Genomic DNA, 21,510 nt, shown 5'->3' on the forward strand with positions numbered 1-21,510 from the left:
ATGTAAAATAATGAAAATTTGCTTATTGTGAATACAGTGCACACAAAAGAATACATTATTAAATTTGTTAAAAGAATGGGGTGTACATGGTGTGAAATTAGTATACAGATACCTGTGCCACTAAAAATTACTCTAACACAGCTGGGCACAGAGTCGATCAGAGCTTGGATGACAGACACAGACACATCATTCCATGCTACTTGAGGTAGTCATTTAGTAGGTGTGACAACCTCTCAGCACCCCACAAACAAATATTTTCACTGGGTGAGAAATCTGGAGAATGCACTGGCCATGGCTACAGTCAAACACCCTCTGTACTGAGGCATGTTAGGACAGCGTGAGAAGCATTCATCTCATGAATTTTGTTCAAAGATAACATAATGGGGACCTTGCAGAGAGGGCACAGCTACCTTTCTTAACACTTTGGAAATGTGACAGCTGCTGTCAAAATTACTAGTAATGTAAAGCAAAGGTGATCACTGTGTGCCTAACAGCAAACTATACCATCACTCCAGGCACTGGGCCTGTGTGACAATGACAAATCAATCTGGCTATGTTCATTCTCTCTGGATTTTCCACACACTGATATGTCCATCATGACACTTCTAAGCAGAACCATGACTTATGTGAAAAAATATGTGGTGCCACTCCTATGCTCAATGTTACACCACTAATGACACACCTCTCTCTGCTACTGCATCAAAGTAAGCCACAACATTGGTCACCATGCCAACAGTCCTTAGTCTACAGACACTGCCACACTCTCCATGTTGATACTTGTCTTTGTACAAGGAAGCCCATTTTCTGACACAAGATATATGACATGGTAGCAGTGTGAACAATACATCTTTCTTCTTGGGTACTAGTCACATGGGGTTGTTGAGATCATTCGGAGCATCAATTATGGTCCTTGTGAATCCATTGATTCCTACTCGCACAACAGTCATGTAAACTCAACCAAAATGAGCAGTGATATCATGGAATGATAAATGGCAATCTCGATAAGTCACAGTCCTTTTGTTGTTGAATTCTGACATCTGTTGACAGATGTCCCTATTTCTTACATGAGATAAAAAATACTCTTCTTATCATCAACATCCCAATGCAATTTCAGAATGAGAAATTCACTAAATAATATTTCCTGGTACACAGAAGGTGCATACCATTATTGCTTCTTACTTTGTGCAGTTGCACTGATGTGCTAATCAGTTGCATATCCAAACATGTTGTACAATTCATGCCAATGTGAAGTTGTTGGATTTCATGGTGCTGCAGTTTTAATAGCCAGCATTACACTCACAAAAGGTAACAAAATGCTAGCTTATACATGGTGATTTTGCTAAATGAGGAGAAACTGCAAGAAACAGTCCCTGAGAGGATAAAGAGCAAAAAAAGGTCATAGGACACATGGCCAAAAAGTGTGGTGTCTTTGGTACATGGTATTTGTTAATTCATCATGCCTGTACAATACAATGCAGTATGTGACATACTGTGATGAGACCAACATTAGACAATGTGTATTACTCAACATAGGTAACTTCCTATTTGTAGGATCTAAACTGAGCATCTGTTCAACAATGTATTCAATAATAAAGTAACTTCTTTAAATGAATCATATAAACAGAAAATTATTGAATTTGCACAGGGACAGATGGGTTGACCAATACTTTCTTCAGGAGGTACATGTCTGAGTAGAGACAACAGAGACATAAAAATGGACAACAATGCTTACAGCTGAACATTCTGCTTATGCAGTTTCCCCCAACATCTCTCACTGATAATATAAAATTTGAGGGTGTGTCATACACTGTGTATTTCAAATTTTAATGAGGACTAATAAAAATATAATGCATACTATATCATCATCTGCTTTCTATAAATTTTAGTAGTAGTATCCTTATTCAGAAAATAATTGTTCCTAATTCAGTATGTATCTCAAAGATTAAAAGTTTAATACTGAGGACTTTTGTAAGCCTGTGAGTTTTCAAATAATGTATTTAACAGGAAATCAATGACTGTGAGCTACAGTTGCGCATCCTACAAACTTTGATAACTAAATATTATTTAGAAAATTGTTTTCCCTTAATTGTATTTCTGAGAATACAATATCTTTTGGTAGTTCCCATTCACTGAAAGGTTCATCATATATTTCAGGGTATAAAGGAGAAAGGATAGGTCTTCAAGTTGTCTTTTATACATTTTATTGGTAGCCAGATAAAAAGAGGATGCTGAAGCTGTTGCAACATGGGTCATGAAGTGTTCAGTAAGAACCATCATATCTATAGAAACAACACCATTAAGGAGCAGCCCCAGAATAGTTGTTGATCTTTCATGGACCAGTAGATTATGGTGCTTGGGCAGCACCTGGGATGATGAGGCATACATTCTCAAGGAGGATACATAGCACTCTCAGTATTTCTTCTTACTTCATCTAATCAGGTACCAAACTTTTGCACAGAGTCAATTAAAAGTGATGAGGGTGGTCAGTGAAACATGTCACTTGAGATGTTCCAGAACTCAATAATGGTGCTGAATGTCTGTTGCAATACCTTTGGTTCACCATTACCCTGGCTGTAAGTAAATGGGGCTTGTAGAAAGGGGACTAATAGTTCTAGAGGTGTGGTGTCCACAATGGAAATGTACCCGACACTGTCACTTACTGTCATTGATTCAGTGCAACAGAGAGGGAATGAAAGTGACCGTGGTCTTCTTTTTAAGTGGGAAAGGGCACCATAATTGAGGAGGCACAGATCAAAATTGGAAAGAAGTTTGTCAACCAGGACACTCCTACCAGGTGATGTGGTATTCTCCTACAGTGGTGGTGTACATTTGAAATCTGTTAGTAGGAGAAAAGTGGAGGGTGGTGGGGGATTTATCAGATTGAGGCAGCCTTCTCAAGGTTTGTAAGTGCCTTGCCTGGGAATAGCACAAATGGTGATCACTGGGGTGATTAAACTTACACTGTTATTGTTTCCATTGTGATATGGAGGGAACTCTACTCACTGATGATATCTGTGCAAATTAGTACACAGACCCATCCAAATACCCTCTTGGAGCCAGTGTAGATCTGACAGCAATCACAGTAACCTCAAAAAGTTGGAGAATTGTCATAAGTGAAACATGTTTATTGAAGAGAAAAATAGGTAACAGAATGGGAAGATATCAATTGTTGCAATTCTGGAAGGTGACAGTAATATCTATTGCAGTTGCATTGAATTATCAGCTTAATGTTGTCCAGGTTAGGCACGAAGGGGCCAAGGAGGCAGGTCACACACCTGAGGTCACTGTTTGTCACTGGTGGGAATGGAACAACACTGACGAACATAAATTCTGTGCCCAATGGTGTGGAGTCACTAGGATAGCCTTCTCCCAAGATTTCATCTTCTTTTCTTTAACTGCTTTAGAGAGCTGAGATCCTTGTGAGGGCTTTTCCACTACTTCTCAGCATGCGTGGAAAGGTAACTGGTCAGATATCAATAAGTGTTCTCTGCATAGTCAGGAAGATACCCTACACACAGACTGCCTACTGTGCTATGTAGTGGGCAATATTCCCAACATGGAAAGCACTCCAGTAATACATTTTGGAAAGACAGAGGTCACACTCTGATGTGGACACGATACATGAGTTGACAAAAAAAAGTGGTGTAAAATAAAAAAACTAAGTGAGAAAAAAACCATAACGAATGTTCTACAAAAAGATTAGTTTGCCAACAGGGAAACTATCCTACAGGCCATGTCCAAGAAAAACTACAGTTAGAAAGTAAGACTGCAGCACAGAAAAGAAAGAAGGGCCTCATGCTCATTGCCTATGTACCCAAAAAGAGATGTGAGCCCTCTGTGACGATTTATGTTTTTCTTATTTCTAAGGTTATGTACCGTATTACATGTAACTCTATTTATACCATGTGGTCTTTATGTGAACATAATGTAAAATACATAGAATGCCTGGTTAGTTGTAGGAGAGACCTTATGGCCCTAAATTTGTGAGGATAAATAAACCAATTAGTAAAATAAAATCTCCCCCTCTGTCATGTGGCGGCTCTGCTGCTGGACATAAGACTTTCATGCACAATGCCATTTAGGGGACTTGCATACCAGTGGTGATGTAACAATGATGAGGACAACACAACACCCAGTCCTCAAACAGAGAAAAACTCTGACCTGACTGGGAATCGATCCCAGGCCTGTTCACTTAGCAATCTGCTGAACTAAGCCTGCAGCTATCAAGGTAGAACTCATAGAATAAAATAATGTTCTAATAAATGGCCACAGAGACTGAATTGTAGGTATAGTATGTAACAGACTTCATTTAATTTGTAGGATTCTCAGAAAGTGCAGAGAGATTGCTTAAAAACACTCATGGGATCCGTTTTAGAATATTGCTCAAATCTGTGAGTCTAACGACAGATATTTAATTTATACAAAGAGGGAGGCATGAATCATGACAGGTTTGTTTGATTAATGGAATGGTGTTACACGGACACTGATAAACCTGAACTAGCAGTCTCTTCAAGACATAAGTCAGCTACCTTGCAAAAGCCTAACTACAAAATTTCAAGAACAAGAATTTAGTGAGTAATCTAAGAATATACTATAGCCCACTCCAAGTTGATCCTACAGCCACTGAAAAAATAAAATTGGACTAATTACAATATGCACAGGGGCAGTTAAGCAGCCAAGTGAACAGGCCTGGGTTCGATTCCCAGTCAGGTCAGAGTTTTTCCCTGTTTGTGGACTGGGTGTTGTGTTGTCCTCATCATTGTTATCCAAAATTCATGAAAAAGTAATGTATTGTAGAGTAGCTTCACACCTTTGTAAAAATAAAGTTTTAACAAAATGTCAGTTTGGTTTCCAGAAGGGTTTTTCAGTGGAGAATGCTATATATACTTTCACCAATGAAATGTTAAATGCTCTGACTAACCGGAAGTCACCCGTTGGGATTTTTTGTGACCTATCAAAGGCTTTTGATTGTGTAAATCATGGAATACTTCTAGATAAACTCAAGTACTGTGGTATGAATGGGACAGTGCTCAAATGGTTTAAATCATACCTAACTGGAAGAGTGCAGAAAGTTGAAATAAACAGTTCACATAATATGCAAAAACTGGTGATTTCTCAAACTGGGGAACAATCAAGAATGGGGTGCCACAAGGTTTGGTCTTGGGTCCTCTGCTGTTCTTAATATATATTAATGACTTGCCATTCTATATTCAAGAAGATGCAAAGCTGGTACTTTTTGCTGATGACACAAGTATAGCTATCACACCCAACAGACAAGAATTAACTAGTGAAATTGTAAATGATGTTTTTCAGAAAATCATAAGTGGTTCTCTGCAAATGGGCTCTCATTAAACTTTGACAAAACACAGTATATACAGTTCCACACAGTAAATGGAATGACCCCATTAATAAATATAGACTTCGATCAGAAATTGGTAGCTAAGGTAGAATATTCAAAATTTCTAGGTGCATGCATTGATGAGGGGTTGAACTTGAAAAAACACACTGAGGATCTGGTGAAACGTTTGAGTTCAGCTACTTATACTATTAGGGTCATTGCAAATTTTGGCGATATACATCTGAGTAAATTAGCCTACCACACCTATTTTCATTTTCTGCTTTTGTATGGCATCATATTCTGGGGTAACTCATCATTGAATAAAAGAGTGTTCATTCCACAAAAGTGTGTAATCAAAATAATTGCTGGAGCTCATCCAAGATCATCCTGCAGACACTTATTGAAAGAGCTAGAAATCTTCACTGTAGCCTCACAATATATATATTCACTTATGAAATTTGTTATTAACAATCCGAACGAATTCAAAAGTAATAGCAGAGTACATGGCTACAACACTAGGAGAAAGGATGATCTTCACTACACAAGGTTAAATCTAACGTTGGCTCAGAAGGGAGTAAATTATACTGCCACAAAAGTCTTTGGTCACTTACCTAATAGCATCAAAAGTCTGACAGATAGCCATATAGCATTTAAAAGATTTAAAAGGAAATTAAAAGAATTTCTTAATGGCAACTCCTTCTACTCATTAGATTAGATGAATTTTTGGATATAGTAAGTGGGTAATTGTAATTCCCAACCTAAAAAAAAAAAAAAAAAAAAAAAAAAATAATTAAATTAAATTAAAAAAAATAATAAAAAAAATTTATTATCGAGTGTCATGTAATATTTTGTCTAATGTAATATCTTGTATAGACACCTTTTATTAACCTGACACGTTCCACACCATTACGAAGTGTCATATTCATGATCTATGGAACAAGTACTAATCTAATCTAATCTCCTGTGTGCTTCAAACATGGGAAGAAATCTTACTGTATGATTCAGTGGAAAGTACTCTCACTGCCATCCATGTCACAGAAGTTTGCAGAGTATGAAAATAGTTGTAGCTTCAGAATCAAGTCTAAGAGGGTCCCAGCTTGTATAAAAGCAAACAAAGGCAAATATGAAGAAAAAATAGCTGAAAGAGAGTAGCAGAGTAAAAGTAGTATATCAGTAATCCACATGTCAGGTTTCAGTCAGAGATGATAGTAGGATGGGTTAGGAGGAGAAGTAAAAAGTTTATAAAAGGAGAAAAAGGCGTTGGCAAGGGGAAAGAATAATACAAACATGTATAATAAACAGAAAAAAAGAATATGAGTGCTGCAACTGCTGAATGTTCAGCGCTGCTGCCTTTGATAATGAGGACCCAGACTCTGTTTGCAGTACATCATCGGATTTTTTTCTCAGGTGGGTAGGAAGATCTGGTAAGACGTCCACTCAGTCCTTGTGAGGCCAAATGAGGAGATGTTTGAATAAGAAGCAGCAGCATCAACAGGAGTCATTTATCGGCAATAGCAGCTGTAGGGATTGGCAGTATGGTGATCACACATCCCATAATCATAGATAATTCGTTATACTGTCTTGTAGGCAGCAGTTGACCAGTCAGAACGGACAATGGCCTAACCCATGAGTGGTGTGTAGACTATAAAAAAGAGTAAAAAGAGTTTTGGTTGAGGGAGATAAATATGATTTATAGTTGATAAATAATTTTTAGTGCTTATTGCTTACGTGCAACATAAAACAAGCACTCTGCAGATGTTCCACCAGTCATGTAAGGAACATCATTATATAAACCCTGAGACAGAAGCGCTGTTGGTTCTGCTGTTAGGAATGCTCCATCATGCTGTGGTTCAACACTGGGTACAAACACCATTTGAAAGATACCCATGATGTCCTGTTTGGAAACAGTAATTCATTCTTAAATTTCATATTTTCATAATTGAAAATGATGATAAATGGTTAATTAAGGAAATTAATTTATAGACTCTTGCCATATGCAAAATTCTGCATGACCACAAACATTTTTTTGATAGTTCCTTAACCATGGTCTCTCTGAGTGCAATTTATTGTATATGATTAATTTTAATGAGCAGGAATTATGACTGAGTAATCCAGTATAATAATCAATGTCACTTAAGCTAGAGAAAGAAAGCAGAAACTTACCTCCATAGGCAGAGCAGCATATGGATTTGAAAGAAGTTGGTAAGCGTCCACAGTCAACAAGAATTGCACTATTTCTGTAGTGTTGTTTGAACCAGAATAACCAAAACTTTGGGCTAGTCGATATGCTCTGTCTCTTGTGTTTCTAGCAAATGCCCAAGGGTTGAGTGCAGCCCCACTTTCAGCTACTGCCTTGTGAAACAAACCTGGTAAGAAATGTCAGATGTGTTCACAAGTAAATAGACTTTTCTCATATTTGACATATATCTCTGCACACCATTAATATTACCAGGAAGCATTCCAACAGTAGATAATTCTGGATGAATAATTGAGCTACAGGTATTAAGGACATGTCAATACATCTATCCACTATTTGATACCTTTTGCTAAGGGAGAGAGCACAAGGTAATGGACAGAAGCACCACCAGCACTTTGTCCAAATATGGTGACACTATTAGGATCTCCTCCAAACACAGCAATGTTCTGTTGTACCCATCGTGAAGCTTGCACTTGATCCTTCATTCCCATGTTGCCTGGTACTACAAGATCTTCTGTACTCAAGAAACCTGTAACATATGAAGAAATAGGTGGCAGTATTTTAGCAAGATATGAACACTTCACGTATAAGTCCTACCTAGTTCAAAGATCAGGTAATAGTTCCACAGTCCTGGCATACTACATTCTATGTAGAATAATGTTTTGTATTCACACTCAGAAATATGAGTTTTTAAGCAACACTCATTAGCAAGAAGGCATAGTAACAATTGTCTGTTATGTCATGGTGTCAAATGTGTCAGATCTACACACTCAGGGAAGTATTTGCTGATTGGTATACAGTTTCCACAAAGAATGGAAAACTTCATTATATGTTGTTTGTTTTTCTATCAGGTGACCTTAGTAGCTTTTTCCTTCTCCTACTGATTCTTTCCTGTACCTAATGTTATATCCTCACTTGTTTTGTCCCACATGTTAAGAATTAGAGATACATTACTTTTCTGTGTTTGTTTCTATCAAGTTATCTAAATCCTACAGCAGTTTGTAATTAGACAGATGAAGCAATTTTTATGAATTTCCATTCATGAATTTAATTTATAATCTGAATTTACATTTAAGAAATTACTTGTTTCTTACTTCATGGGCTCACTTTAAAATGTTGTTTGTGTTTGTCTGTCATTGTGATGAAACCATGGTCTAGCAGTAGTGTCTTTGACTAGTAACCTAAACATCCTTGGTCATGGTCCATAAAATCCTACAAAACTTCCTTCTTTCCTATCCATTCAAAATTACCCATGTACATGAGCTGTTTCCTGTAGAACTGTCAGCAAGAGAGACCTTTGCTTTAGAATTTCTTGCTTGTATGGAAGTGGACAATGATTGGCCATGGAAGATTTTGTGGGCAAATGAAGCCCACATCCATGTGACAGGATACATCAATATACAGAATTGTCAAACATGGGCAATGGAAAATTCACACACAAATCAACCAGTACCACTTCATTCTGAAAAGGTCACTGTGTGGTGAGGGTTTATGGCATCATTTATCATAGGGACCCATTTTTTTGAAGAGACAGATGCTTCCCGTCCTGTTACCCATACCATCATTGGTAAGCACTATGAGTATCTTTTGCACAACCACATGATTTCGGCTCTCCAACAGCGTTGACGTGTGGATGAGACCAGTTTTATGCAAGATGGTGCACCTCTGCACATTGCAAATCCAGTTAAGCAGCTGCTGACACGCCACTTCAGAAATGCTAGAATTATCAGCCATCATTTCCCTACAGCCTGGCCATCCCAATCACCTGATCTTAATCAGTGTGACTTCTGGCTGTGGGGCTATCTGGAAGATTTTGTGTTCAGTGTTCCGATTGCAAAATTAGCTGCATTGAAGGCACACATTGCGCAACACATTCTGAATGTGATCCCGAAAACTCTTCGATCAGTTGCGGAACATGCTGTTTCTCGATTTCAACTTGTTGCAGAAAATGGTGGATAGCATATTTAACATGTTTTGCGCCAGTCACACGGAAATTAATAATCAAATTTGTTTTTGATTGATGTTTTTTGTGTGGTTTTTGGCCTTAGGAAAGTCAAAATCTGACTTGATAGCTGTTTTTTGCCTCAGGACAATGAAAAACTGATGGAAGAGATGCTTTTTATGTGGTTTTTAGCCTCAGGACAACTAAAAACCAATTTTTCCCATCTGATGTGATATGATGTTGCCATGGTGGATGGGCTTATGTAACTGACAGTATCACAACTGTACACCCATGCACACTGAGTAGTACAGTTTGTTTAACATCAGATGTACACCTTAGGCATTGTCATATGATTCATTTGCCATTTGTGGTTGGCCCAGGGCTGGTCTAGGGGGTGCAAAGGGGGCAGCTGCCCTGGGTGGCAAAATTTGGGGGGGCAGCAAATTTTGGGAGGGATTGTTTTTTCCCTCAGGAAGAAATTCTTGGGAAGCTCCTTAATGTTGCATTCACATTATTGTGGCTATCTAGCAAACAGTTCTTTGGAATGAAATGTTCAGATTAAGATGCAATATATCTACTAGTGCTTTTTTGAGTTCTATTACAAGTCTACATTATTACAAAGCCTATTACAAGTCTACATTATTACAATGCCAATTTGTTGAAAAACCATCCCATAATCAAATTCCGGCTGCACCTATGAAGTGCGACAGTTATTTGAGAAACCACTGTTGTTGCACTGCAGTCTTATTGCACCAGACATCATGCAGTTGGCAGCAATAATCAGAATACTGACACAAACAGTGTATTAAGCTATCTGTTCTAAAGGTCCACTCAAAATATTAATCCCATTATTAACTTATTGGAATTTCTTGCTTGAATATAAATATTTTAATAACAATGTGCATCAAGTAAGTTAAATTAAATTATTTAATTGTATTTGCAGCACTACAAGAAAACTTCTGGTGATTTTGGTGATCCACATGTACCCACAACAGTAAAACCCCAGAGCAGGACTAGGTGGTCTGCAAGAGTAGAAGCAGTTGAAGCAGTTTATAAGCATTTTCATAAAGTTGTAAAGGCTCTGGAAGAAATTGAACCTTATAAATTCTCAACACCAGAAACAAAACACAGGCAAGGCCTATTTTAATAAAAATGTCAGAAAACTCAAATTCATTGCCTTAACTTGTTTCTGGTATGCAATATTGAAAAAAATAGATCATGTTTGTCAGTTTCTGCAAAGAGAAGACCTTACAATTGTTAAAGCTGTTAGAAACATTCAAGGCTTTTTGAACTTCCAGAAAACTTCCAGAGACTCTTGTACCTCTGAAGCTACCTCTGGGGCCAAAGTGCTAGCAGAAGCTAATGAGGTATCAATGGTGTTATCCAAAAAAAAATGACCGATGAATTTTGTGAGGATGAAGTATCCAACCATTCACAGGAAGATTTGTTCGGGATTCCCTCTAAGAAATAATTGACAGAGTGATAATTGAGCTGAGTACCCAGTTTACTGCACTGGAGAACACTAGTGCAAAATTTAGCTTTCTGTGTGGTGTCCAAATTCAAAAAAATTGAATTGGAGGACTTAAAGGCCAAAGCAGCAGAACTGTTTGATACCTATGCAGAAGATCTAAACAAGGAAGAATTTATTTTTGAAATTGAAAATTTCAAACACCGTGCGCTGGTAATAGAGAGAGACTTGCAAAATGCCACTGCATAATCCACATTAAGTTTGATTTATAAAAATAAATTGGTAGAGGGGTATCCCAACATTTCTATAGCCTTAAGAATATTCCTTACCATACCAGTTTCTGTTTCCTCTGGAGAAAGAAGTTTCAGCAAGCTGAAACTAATTAAAAATCATTTGAGGAGCATGACTGCTCAACAAAGATTAACAAATCTCTGTATAATCTCCATAGAGCACAAATGAGCGGCTTCCATGAACTATGATGGTATCATAAACGTTTTTGCAGCCAAAAAAGCTCAGAAAGTGAAGTTTTAAATTGATTATTGTATGAGATTTGTGGTATGTTTTTGTATACTTTAAAATTGTTTATGTTTGTTTTCTTTGACCTTAATTCATTTAATAAAATAAGTTAATGTTGTCAGATACTGACCTTTATTTCAAAATATATTACCCAAATTACTTTAAAATTTTTTTGATTTTTATGAGTGGGGGTGAAAGAAGGGGCAACAAATTTAAGCTTGACCCCCTTTGTAAAACTCCTAGATCCAGCCCTGGATTGACCACTATTAAATTATGATGCTTACAGTGCCATCTATTGCTATATTTTTTAACTATTTATTTTTGTTCTGTCATACATTTTTCCCCTTCTCTGATAACATTCTGTTGCAATTTAACATCATTCTGACCAGTGCTGTTATTTCTACAGTGGTTTGAAAGTTTAACTTTAATTATAATCATCCTGTGCTAGTGAAGAGGTTTCCTCTAAAGTTGCTGGTTACTTCACAAGATGAATCTGCTGGTGAGTAGAAGCATCCAAATATAATGTTATACTCATTCCTGATACTGAGTGTTTCCCAAACAATCTCACATGCTTCTTCAATTTCTATCTCAGGGTCTTTGAGTTTTTTATTTGTCATGACAAATACACCATCTCCATTTCTCAGGGTGTCAGACTCCAATTTCATTGCGGGAGACCAGGGAAATGCAGTCAGTCTACAAAGGGAACTGACTATAAACCAATAATGTGTCTTGTCTTAGAATACTGACAATGGTCTTGAAGCAGCCATTCTTCCTACATTCCATACGCAGTTGGAACAGAAAGAAAGCATTATGTGTGGTAGAATGCTAACTACCCTCTGTCAGGCACCCACAGTGGTTTACAGTACATTCATATTATTGTAAGAATAAATTTTTGTGGACATGACTCTGGGAGTAATAGTAATGGAGAGACAACCATAATTACACACTATGTGATGATAAACTTTCTATTGAACTATCAATTTGTGAACACAATACGTGCTTGTCAGACATATTCTCTTTCTGTTTTTACTTCTCTCTCTCTCTCTCTCTCTCTCTCTCTCTCTCTCTCTCTCTCTTTGTTTGTAAGCATTAGTCCACAAAAGTTATTTGACAGTTCATGTCTTCCTGATGTTGAAGCCATTTTATGGTTAAATATTGGACAAACTAAAGCTGAAAGATGACAAAAAAACTTCTAAAAATGTCTACCTGAAATTCTGAATGATGCTATATGCTAAAAAGTAAATAATTGACCAACAGATCTGACAGAAAAATTCACTTTTACCATTATGTTAACTTAGGGCCCAGTAATGAATAAAGAAAATGTGCTTCCTGACCATACTAACAGATATTGAACACAAGGGTATACTCATAAATCAGTTATCATTAAGTGTGACATACGCAAAATACCTGACTTTGGTTCACATACCTAATGGACCCAAGTGATAATTAATAGTCACAATAACAACTCCAGCTTCCACAAAGTAGTCGGGACCATACGTTATTCCTGCTCCATTTACGAAACCCCCTCCATGTATGAATACCATCACTGGTCTCAGGGTAGTTGTTTCAGCTGGCAACTGTAAAATCAGTGTTAAAATTTATATTAGACTTTCTGAAGCCATATTTATAAAAAAGTGTGAAGATGGGCAAACAAATGGCGTCATCAAAGTAAGACAATGACAGTGTAGTCAATTTTCCAATCAGAGTTAGATGTTAATCCTCAGAGAGGAGCACCTGCTGTTGTCACATGAGCAGGTGCACATTGTAAAATTTACAGAATGGTCATTTGTCAGTAAAAACAAACTTGTCTTAGACAAACTATTATATTTACTGGAGAAAGCAGTTCATATTTACTATCTTCAACATTTGTAATGAAAACTTTTGCTCTTTTAGTTCTTTAAATAACAATTTAGCCAGTTTTTCAGACATATGTTCACTTTCGTAACACCTTTCACAGACAATTTGTTTGCGAAGTAATTATGGCACTGTTCAGAAAAATGAAAAAGTAGCCAATGGCCATCTCCTTGCAGTTCTTAAAATAGACCATCAGGCACACATTTCAGCTACAATGTCAACTCCACCTTTTGTCATGTTGTACACAATTATGTTTTCAGAGTTGTGTGTTTCTTCATCCACTGTCGCCATTTCATGCACAGCAGACAAAAGTGTGATAGCACAGTGTTTATAAGGAACATGTGAAACTAAAGTCTTATCCTACTGAAATCCAAACATCACTCCTCCAGTTTCTTTTGTTTTGTTTGGGAGAAATTCTAGAAGAATTTCAAGTCTGTGCCATTGTACCAATGCAAGTGATAGTCTTCTGCAGCAAATATTCAGAAAGGAGGTAGTTATTGTACCAACTGTCAGTTGTAAGGATCCTGTTAGAATTTTCTGTAGGCACCACATATCTTTTCACTATGTCCTCGGGAGCATTAGATACCCGATATTGTCCTTTGGTTGCATGCCACAATAAACCTTCAGATTACTACAATAAAATGTTTTTTCATCACACAGAGAAGACCTTTTGTCCCATATTTAGCTTGTTGGCTGGGTATGTACTGAATCCATCTACAGTGGTCTCCGGAGGGGTGAAGCATTTTGTCTATCATGGGGAATTCACAGTCAGCAGCAAAAAGTTCCAATACTGTACAAATTGCAACCAACTTATCAGTTTTTCTCCTGGCATTCCTCATTCTCATATCAACAAACTGCATACAACTTAGAAAAAACAGAAACCTATTATTGTGACTCACTGCAGTCCTAAGCAGTAGTATTCCCGTTCTGTCTGCTGCCCAGAGTTTCAGTGCCTTAACATGAAGGCATTTTCTTCTTCTTAAAAAAATCCTGAACACAGCCATTATTTTGTCACTTTATTACCTCTTTTACACGAGAATTGATGCGTGTCTCACTGTTTATTTATATAGGTATTTGTATAGTTTATGATTTCATCAATAAAATCAAGGTCAATTACTTTCAAAAAAGCAATAAACTTCACCGGTCATACCCATCACATTTCTCTTTGGATCTGGTGGAATTTGCACAATGTTTTTTTCTGTTGGTTTTTGATGTTTTAGCACACTCGCTTTTACACCAATGTGAAACTGTCTTTTCAATAAAGAATCCTCATACGTCTGCTGTATCTTCTGGATCATTACCATCCCCACCTTCAAGTTCAGATTCACTGCCATGGTCCTATTCAGTGTCTTAATCACTCAAATCTACTTTACTTTTCTCCTAGTCTGAAAAGTCTGGGTAGACTTTATCATCACCTTCTTCGAGCAGTTTATGAATTTCTTAGTCTGATACACCATTTGAAATGGAAAAAAATCAAAGAACTGAAATGAACAAATACAAAATACATTCAGATGCCAGTGTAACCAAAGTAATGTTTAATGTGCATCTATAAAAACTAAAAAAAAGAGAAAATATAATTAACTGTTTAGTACACTTTTCCTCTGGACAAAGCTTCCAACTGTCACACCAACAGGTTCGCATTGTACTTTTTACAACATTCAACACATGGTTGCCTACAATTCAGAAAACAAAATGAGAAAGCTAACCAAATGAACTGAAGCCACTTTAACATTGTCGAGAAAACATCAACAATGGAATACATGGCAGAAATGGCACAATAGCTCAAGGTTAAGGCATCAATCAGGGATAAAAACTGCTGCTGTTGTACTTTTTACAACAGTGCACCCGTCGAGGGTTAAAGTTAGAAACCATGAAATACCTGGGATTATACTAGATGATAATCTTATTGTAGACCCAGTTCACTGTATTAGAGAGCTAAATAAATTCATTGCAAATATAACAAAGGATAATGTTGATGTAGCAGAATATCATCATACAGTAAATCACTTTGGATTTTACCAAGAGGCTAAGTATCTTACAGATTTTAAAGAAAGTTTTGATAAAGGATGTGCAAAATGTTATACTATCATTTACAAACAAGAACTCTGCTGGGTAGGATGGGATACTCACTAAAGTGTTTAAAACAGTATATGAAAAAATAGCACTTTCACTAACTCAAATAATCAACTAATCTTTTGAATAGGGATGCTTTTCTGATGGGTTGAAGTACGCAGAAGCTATATTTTTGTTCAAGAAAGGGTCAAGAGAAGGTGTGGGAAGCTACCATTCTATTTCTATTAATCCAGGACTGTCAGAAGTGCTGGAGAAAGCAGCTGCAATCGAAATTCAAAATTTTATTGAAGAAATATTATTATTCTAAGTAACCAATTTGGATTCCGTTAAGGAAACAAAAACTCTGGGTGCAGTGAACCACTTTGGACAATGGATGGTCTCCGTCTTCAGGCCACAAGTGGCCCATCAGGACCATCTGACCACCATGTCATCCTTGGTTGAGGATGCGGATAGGAGGGGCATGTGGTCAGCACACCGCTCTCCCAGTCGTTATGATGGTTTTCTTTGACCGGAGCTGCTACTATTCAGTCGAGTAGCTCCTCAATTGGCATCACAAGGCTGAGTGCACCCCGACAAATGGCAACAGTGCATGGTGGCCTGGATGGTCACCCATCCAAGTGTCGTCCACACCAAACAGTGCTTAACTTCGGTGATCTGATGGGAACCGGTGTATCCACTGTGGCAAGGCCATTGCCAGTGAACCACTTTACTGACAAGTTAATCAGAGCATTAGATCAGAGGAATAAGATAGCAGGTATCTTCCACAATCTGCTAAAAGCCTCTGATTCAGTAAACCATGTCTTGCACATCTACAAATTAGGTAAATATGGGACTGAGGGCACTTCTTAGATCATCCCTTCAGTACAGAAGATAAAGGGTAATTGTCACTTCAAATTATTATTCTAGTTGGAATAAAAAATCAAAAAATATGCCTCAATATCCCATTCTAAGGTCAAAGCTTTTCCTCTTCTATGTAAAATTACTAATCATCATCATCATCATTTAAGACTGATTATGCCTTTCAGCGTTCAGTCTGGAGCATAGCCCCCCTTATACAGTTCCTCCATGATCCCCTATTCAGTGCTAACATTGGTACCTCTTCTGATGTTAAGCCTATTACTTCAAAATCATTCTTAACCGAATACAGGTACCTTCTCCTCGGTCTGCCCCGACTCCTCCTACCCTCTACTGCTGAATCCATGAGTCTCTTGGGTAACCTTGCTTCTCCCATGCGTGTAACATGACCCCACCATCTAAGCCTGTTCGCCCTGACTGCTACATCTATAGAGTTCATTCCCAGTTTTTCTTTGATTTCCTCATTGTGGACACCCTCCTGCCATTGTTCCTATCTACTAGTACCTGCAATCATCCTAGCTACTTTCATATCTGTAACCTCAACCTTGTTGATAAGGTAACCTGAATCCACCCAGCTTTCGCTCCCATACAACAAAGTTGGTCGAAAGATTGAACGGTGCACAGATAACTTAGTCTTGGTACTGACTTCCTTCTTGCAGAAGAGAGTAGATCGTAGCTGAGCGCTCACTGCTTTAGCCTTGCTACACCTCGCTTCCAGTTCTTTCACTATGTTGCCATCCTGTGAGAATATGCATCCTAAGTACTTGAAACTGTCCACCTGTTCTAACTTTGTTCCTCCTATTTGGCACTCAATCCGTTTATATTTCTTTCCCACTGACATTACTTTCGTTTTGGAGATGCTAATCTTCATACCATAGTCCTTACATTTCTGATCTAGCTCTGAAATATTACTTTACAAACTTTCAATCGAATCTGCCATCACAACTAAGTCATCCGCATATGCAAGACTGCTTATTTTGTGTTCACATATCTTAATCTCACCCAGCCAGTCTATTGTTTTCAACATATGATCCATAAATAATATGAACAACAGTGGAGACAGGTTGCAGCCTTGTCTTACCCCTGAAACTACTCTGAACCATGAACTCAATTTACCGTCAACTCTAACTGCTGCCTGACTATCCATGTAAAGACCTTTAATTGCTTGCAAAAGTTTGCCTCCTATTCCATAATCTTGTAGAACAGACAATAACTTCCTCCTAGGAACCTGGTCATATGCCTTTTCTAGATCTATAAAGCATAGATACAATTCCCTGTTCCACTCATAAGACTTCTCCATTATTTGCCGTAAGCTAAAGATCTGGTCCTGACAACCTCTAAGAGGCCTAAACCCACACTGATTTTCATCCAATTGGTCCTCAACTAATACTCGCACTTTCCTTTCAACAATACCTGAGAAGATTTTACCCACAATGCTGATTAAAGAGATACCTCTGTAGTTGTTACAATCTTTTCTGTTTCCATGTTTAAAGATTGGTGTGATTACTAAATTACTAATGCCTATTTATAAATTTCTGGAGATGTAGGAACACTCAATGCAATACTGGCCCTAAAGCTTATCTTAGAACATAGGTTAAGAAAAGGTAAACCTAATTTTAAAGCATTTTTTGACTAAGAGAAAGCTTCTGACAGTGTTGACTGGAATAATGTCTTTGAAATTCTGGAGGTAGCAGAGATAAAATACAGGGAGCAAAAGACTATTTACAACTTGTATAGACACCAGACACCAGCTATTAGAGTTGAGGGGAATGAAAGGGAAGCAATGGTTCAGAAGGGAGTGTGACAGGGTTGTAGTCCGTCCCTGATGTTATTCAGTCTGTACATTGAACAAGCAGTACGAGAAACCAAAGAAAAATTTTGAGTAAGTATTAAAGATTAGGTAAAAACAAAATCTTTAAGATCACCAATGAATTGTAATTGTGTCAGAGACAGTAAAGAACTTTGAAGAGCAGATGAACAAAATGGATACTGTCTTCAAAGGAGGCTACAAGATGAATATCAATAAGAGCAGCACAAGGATAATGGAATGTAGTCAAATTAAATCAAATGGTGCTGAGGAAATTAGATTAGGAAACAAGACACTTAAAACAGAAGACGAGTTTCCCTACTTGGGCAGCAAAATAACTGATGATGGCCAAAGTAGAGAGGTTATACAATGCAACTGGCAACGTCAAGAAGATCGTTTCTTAAGAAGAGAAATTTATTAACACTGATTCAAGTGTCAGAAAGAGTAGCCATGTATGGATGTGAAACATGGACAGTAAACAGTTTAGACAGGAAGAGAACAGAAGATTTTAAAATGTAGTGTTACAGAAGAATTCTGAAGATTATATGGGTAGATCATGTAACTAATGAGGAGGTATGTGGGTGTATTATGTAATACAGTAATTGAAAATTCACACTTTTTATTTTGGTTGTACTACACCACATGTAAGAAGTTACATACACAGAAGCACAACTGCCTTATAGAGTTTATTGAAATAATATTTCTTCCTGTTGTTTCTCTACACACGTATATTTTCATATACCAATTTGTTTTGTCTGTTGGACACTTGCAGAATCTCATGAATGCAAGAGGTACTGTGAATGGCAGAGGAGGGAGCAATATGGCAAACCACACTGGATATAATGAAATGTGTGATATGACATTCTAATAGCTACATCAGTACAAGATTCTGCATACTTCCGAAATGTGGATACACATTTTTTCCTAACTAATTTGTGCAGTATAAAGTCACCAACAATTGTAAAAGTCAGTTGTATACTTAGGCAGTGTAGTCAAGCTTGATATTATGTTATAAACAAAGATCTTTATTCAGATTTTCTTTCATTTCAAACCATGATATTAGAAAACTAACTATACAGTTAAATCATATTTTATGACAAGAAGTCATGTTATTGAGAGGAATAAATTATGAGAATTAATTAAGGAATTACATGAGATTATGTGAATTATTTAATTGTAATTGTATATGTATTAATCCACCTTGAACCTTTGGGTGGCTTGTGTGCCTCGAAGATGTATAGCCACAATGGAGAGGTATCTGTTGAGAGGCCAGAAAAACAAGAGAGGTGCCAGCCTTTTTAGAAGTTCCAGGGGCAACAGTCTTGATGATTGACTGATCTGGCCTTATAACATCAACCAAAATAGCCTTGCTCTTTCTGATACTGGAAATGGCTGAAAGCAAAGGAAAACTATAGCCATAATTTTTCCTGAGGTCGTGCATCTCTACTGTGTGGTAAAATGATAGTAACATCCTCCTGGGTAAAATATCTGGAGCTAAGATAGTTCTCCATTTGGATCTCTGGGCTGAATGTACTCAGAAGGATGTTGTCATCACGAGAAACAAAACTGGCATTCTACAGGTCAGAGTGTGAAATGTTGGATCTCTTAATCAGGTAGGTTGTATAGAAAATTTAAAAATGGGAGTGGGTAGGTTGTAGCTAGATACTGTGTAAATTACTGAAGTTCAGTAGCAGGAGGAATGGAACCTCTGGTTAGGTGAATTCAAGATTATAAATACAAAATGAAACAGGGGTAATTCAGCAGTAGGCTCAGTAATGAATAAGAAAATAGGAGTACAGATAAGCCTCGACAAACAGCATAGGGAATTCATTATCAAAGCCTAGATAGACATTGAGTCCACACCCACCCCAGCAGTAGAAATTTATATGCCACCTAGCTTGGCAGAAAATGAAGAGATTGAATAAATGTATGATGAGAAAGAGAAACTACTCAGATAGTTAAGGAAAACAAAAATGTAAATGTGACAGAGGACTGGAGTTCAATAATAGGAAAAGGAAGAGAATGAAAGATAATAGGTGATAATTGACTGGGAGGAAAGGAGGGAAAGAGAGAGGTGCCTGCTAGAATTCTGCACAGAGGTTAATTTGATCATTACCAACACTTGGATCAAGAATCATTAAAGAAGGTTAAATATATGGAAGGCACATGGAGATGAACTGTCAAAAACCTATCTCCTACCCTTTTCCCATCCCTAGCCCATTCTTTTTCTTTTCCTTCCCATTTCCCCCACATAACTGATGCTGGTGGTTAAACCATGTATGTATAGCTAAGCCATATGCCGAACATCTGGCAAATTGTCAGTGCCTGGGCGATAAGGTGGCAGCTCACCAAGGCAATCGGAAGTGGTGGGCCAATCACTCGCCCTTCTTAAATAACCTGATTACTGAAACCGAGACAAGAATACAAAACAGGATGGATAAACTGGTAACAATCTTTGGCATAAAAGGGAAATGAAAATTGGCTTTTGAAATATATGAACCTTGAGGGAGAGTAACTAGCTGAAACAAGTGCCAAGGGAAATGAATAACTATAAGCTTGATATCCTGAGATTGAGTGAGGTGAAATGTATATATCAGATGGAATTATGTTGTTATATTCAGGGTGTGAAGAGGAAGAGGAACACCAGGATGGAGTTGGCCTGTTGTTGACCAAGGCAGCAAAGAAGAGCCTTCTAGAATGGAGACCTGTGTCCATTAGGATCATGACCACCAGATTTAAGACGAACGTCCAGAACGTGGTGCTTATCCAATGCTATGCCCTCACAGAGACATCAGAGACTGAGGAGAAGGAAGAGTTCTAATACCTGCTACAAGGGACTGTAAGGAAAGTGAGCAAGAAAGATATCCTCATTGTTACAGGAGACATAAATGCCAAGGTGGGAGATAACAATGAGGGTTTGGAACAGATAATAGGGGTCCATGGCTTGGGTGAAATGAATGATAATGGGGACAGATTTAGTGACTTCTGCATGAGCCATGAACTTGTAATAGGAGGGACCTTGTTTCCTCATTGGAGATGTCGTAAGATAACATGGGTATCCCCAGATCATATTACAGAAAATCAAATTGACCACATTGCAGTATCCAGGAAGTTCAGGAAGCACCTGGAAGATGTGCGGAATAGAAGAGGAGCAGACACAAGTAGCAACCAGCATCTTATTACTGCCACATTCTGAATGAAGATTGTGGCTTCCAGAAAGATATTTGAGCCAAGGAATAGAAGATTCGATGTAGGTAAACTGAAAGATCCACAGATAGCTGAGGGGTTCCAGCTGGAACTCCGGAATAGATTCCAGGCACTGGAACTGGAGATGGCTGAGGATAAGGACATGGAGGAAATGTGGACAGAAGTTAAAAATACTTTTGTGCAAGTGAGTGAGAGACAACTTGGCTTTAAAAATTACCTGCGGAGAGATTGGATGTCCGAACATATCTGGAGG

General features: G+C 37.7%; 1 protein-coding gene across 1 annotated transcript in view; it reads right to left on the reverse strand.

The window, feature by feature from the left end:
• The window catches only part of LOC124712219 (esterase FE4-like), a 123,228-nt gene that overhangs the window by 65,562 nt on the left and 36,156 nt on the right, over positions 1–21,510 (reverse strand). The window contains 4 exon segments of the mRNA XM_047242516.1: positions 7,067–7,232; positions 7,502–7,704; positions 7,879–8,064; positions 12,888–13,038. Of these exon segments, the coding sequence (XP_047098472.1) occupies positions 7,067–7,232; positions 7,502–7,704; positions 7,879–8,064; positions 12,888–13,038 (706 nt within the window).

The sequence above is a fragment of the Schistocerca piceifrons genome, chromosome 1, assembly GCF_021461385.2.
Source record: "Schistocerca piceifrons isolate TAMUIC-IGC-003096 chromosome 1, iqSchPice1.1, whole genome shotgun sequence".
Taxonomy (NCBI): Eukaryota; Metazoa; Arthropoda; class Insecta; order Orthoptera; family Acrididae; genus Schistocerca; species Schistocerca piceifrons.